Source organism: Colobus angolensis, unplaced genomic scaffold (genome assembly GCF_000951035.1).
Source record: "Colobus angolensis palliatus isolate OR3802 unplaced genomic scaffold, Cang.pa_1.0 Scaffold84, whole genome shotgun sequence".
Classification (NCBI taxonomy): domain Eukaryota; kingdom Metazoa; phylum Chordata; class Mammalia; order Primates; family Cercopithecidae; genus Colobus; species Colobus angolensis.
In genome coordinates, this window is record NW_012122265.1 from 159014 (window position 1) to 161274 (window position 2261).

The 2261-nt window shown below is 56.2% G+C and overlaps 1 protein-coding gene across 1 annotated transcript in view; it reads right to left on the minus strand.

The window, feature by feature from the left end:
• The window catches only part of IFITM1 (interferon induced transmembrane protein 1), a 6565-nt gene extending 6502 nt beyond the window's left edge, over positions 1–63 (minus strand). Inside the window, exon 1 of the mRNA XM_011929982.1 lies at positions 3–63. Coding sequence (XP_011785372.1) covers positions 3–63 — 61 coding nt within the window. The remainder of the gene's footprint in view (positions 1–2) is intronic.
• Between the last annotated feature and the right edge of the window lie 2198 nt (positions 64–2261).

Sequence of the window (2261 nt, forward strand, 5' to 3'; positions counted from 1 at the left end):
CTCATAGTTGGGAGGCTGGCTACTGTTGACAGGAGAGAAGACAGTTTGGACCGTGTGGTTCATGGTGTCCTGCGAAAGCCAGTGGTCGTCGGGTTAGTGGGATGATTCTCAGTGGGCCCTCCCTTTCCCCAGTAGTTTCGATTTCTCAACCATTTCCTTTTCCTGGCATTTGTCAAATCGGGATTTGGCCGGGGCCAGATGAGGGCGGAACAAATTCCTGAGGATCAAATTACTTTCGGACGGGGAGGAAGGAGGGGCTGAGGGCTAAGAGGGGCTTCCTCTCTAGAGCCCAAGTGAGCACATTTCTCATCTTGTTAGGGGTGTGGGGGTCCTGGAGACTTCCTCTGCGTTGGGAGTCTCCACACCCCAGGCCAGCAGCTGAGAACCTCACTGTCCCGCTTCAGGGCTCCTGCCAGGCCTGTGCTGGTGCCTCCTCACGCCAGGTCCCACAGCAGTTCCCCCAAAGCCCTCGCCTCACTTGTCACAGGCCTCATCTGCTGAAATGCCTTGTCGTTTCCTGGGGTTTCAGTCCTGCTCCGTGCGGGTGTGGGGGCTAAAGGTCCCCGTGTCTCCTGATGCAGGTCAGAGGCCCGGCGGCCAGTGCTGCCTGTCCCAAAGGAGCCCTCCAGGCCCAGGAACGGGGACTCTGGGGAGCACTGACGGAAGAGGGGGCTGTGGCATGCCAGTGGCAGAGGGCTGGATGGTGGAGTTAGGAGCCATGGCCTTTTACCCTGGAGGCCCACCTGGGTGAAGGCCCCCAGACCCGCTCCACGTGGCCCAGCAGCACCCACGCTGCCCAGAGCTCTGGGTGTCTGGTCCCTGGGGTGCCCTCCAGATTTCCAGGTTCTGATCATCTCTGCCTCTTCCCTGGGTCCTCACATGGGTGCCGGCCGCTTCCTGCAGTTGCCGCCTGTTTTTCCCATGAACCGGTTTGTGCCCCTGAGCAGGTCCGGAGGTTACGTCCTCCCTGTGGAAACACCTTGTGTGGCCTCTGGGTTTCTTCCTGGACCCTCCTTGGCAGAGGCTATTGCGGCAAACTGAGCTGATGCTGTGTGCTTGGCCCGTCAGAGGGGGCAGTGTGGGCAGGGCTGGCAGGGGAGGGGTCACAGGGGCAGGGACGTGGCCTGCAGGCCTGTGTGCGGCGCGACCTGTTTAATTCCTGATGTGCTACATGGGCCCATTTTCCTGGGCTTATTTGCCCACCAGGCCAGACTCCCCAGAGGACATCGCTGAAGGTGGAACTTACAGAGATGGGCAGCTGCTCACCCTGCAGTAGCCTTTCACCTCAGCGGGTGGTCAGGTCCACATCTGTGACCTCCGGAGCTCACATAACAGTAGCGTGCAGCCGTGTAATTGCAGAGTGATGTGTTTGAGTAATGATGACTTTGGCTCTATAGGATAAATTGTATTGATAATTTATAAGATTTAAAAGAGACTGTGTCTACCGTCGAATCACAGTGCTTCTCGACATTAAACACCTTTGCTACGGGATGTTTTCCAGGCCACGCAGCAGGGATTGTATCCACATAGTATAATTTTTTTTTTTTTAACTGAGTTGGAGTCTTGCTCTGTCGCCCAGGCTGGAATGCAGTGGCCGGATCCAGCTCACTGCAAGCTCCGCCTCCCAGGTTCATGCCATTCTCCTGCCTCAGCTTCCCAAGTAGCTGGGACTACAGGTGCCTGCCACCTCGCCCGGCTAGTTTTTTGTATTTTTAGTGGAGAAGGGGTTTCACTGGGTTAGCCAGGATGGTCTCAAGCTCCTGACCTCGTGATCCACCCACCTTGGCCTCCCAAAGTGCTGGGATTACAGGCGTGAGCCACCATGCCCAGCCCACATAGTATAATTTTTTTTTAATTTTTGAGATGGAGTTTCACTCTTGTTGCCCAAGCTGGAGTGCAGTGGTACGATCTCGGCTCACTGCAACCTCCACCTTCCATGTTCAAGTGATTCTCCTGCCTCAGCCTCCTGAGTAACTGGGACTCCAGGCGCCGCCACCATGGCTTATTTTTGTATTTTTGGTAGAGATGGAGTTTCACCATTTTGGCCAGGCTGGTCTCGAACTCCTGACCTTGGGATCCGCCTGCCTCGACCTCCCAAAGTGCTGAGATTTCAGGCATGAGCCACCGCGCCCGGCCACCATGTAGTAAAATATTAACGTCTCATACTAACTGCCGACTTGCAGGAGTCAGTCCTCAGGCCCAGCTGCCTAAGTGCTCTGCCTTCTGCCGGACAGTTTGTTCTAAGGAGCCATGTCCAGGCC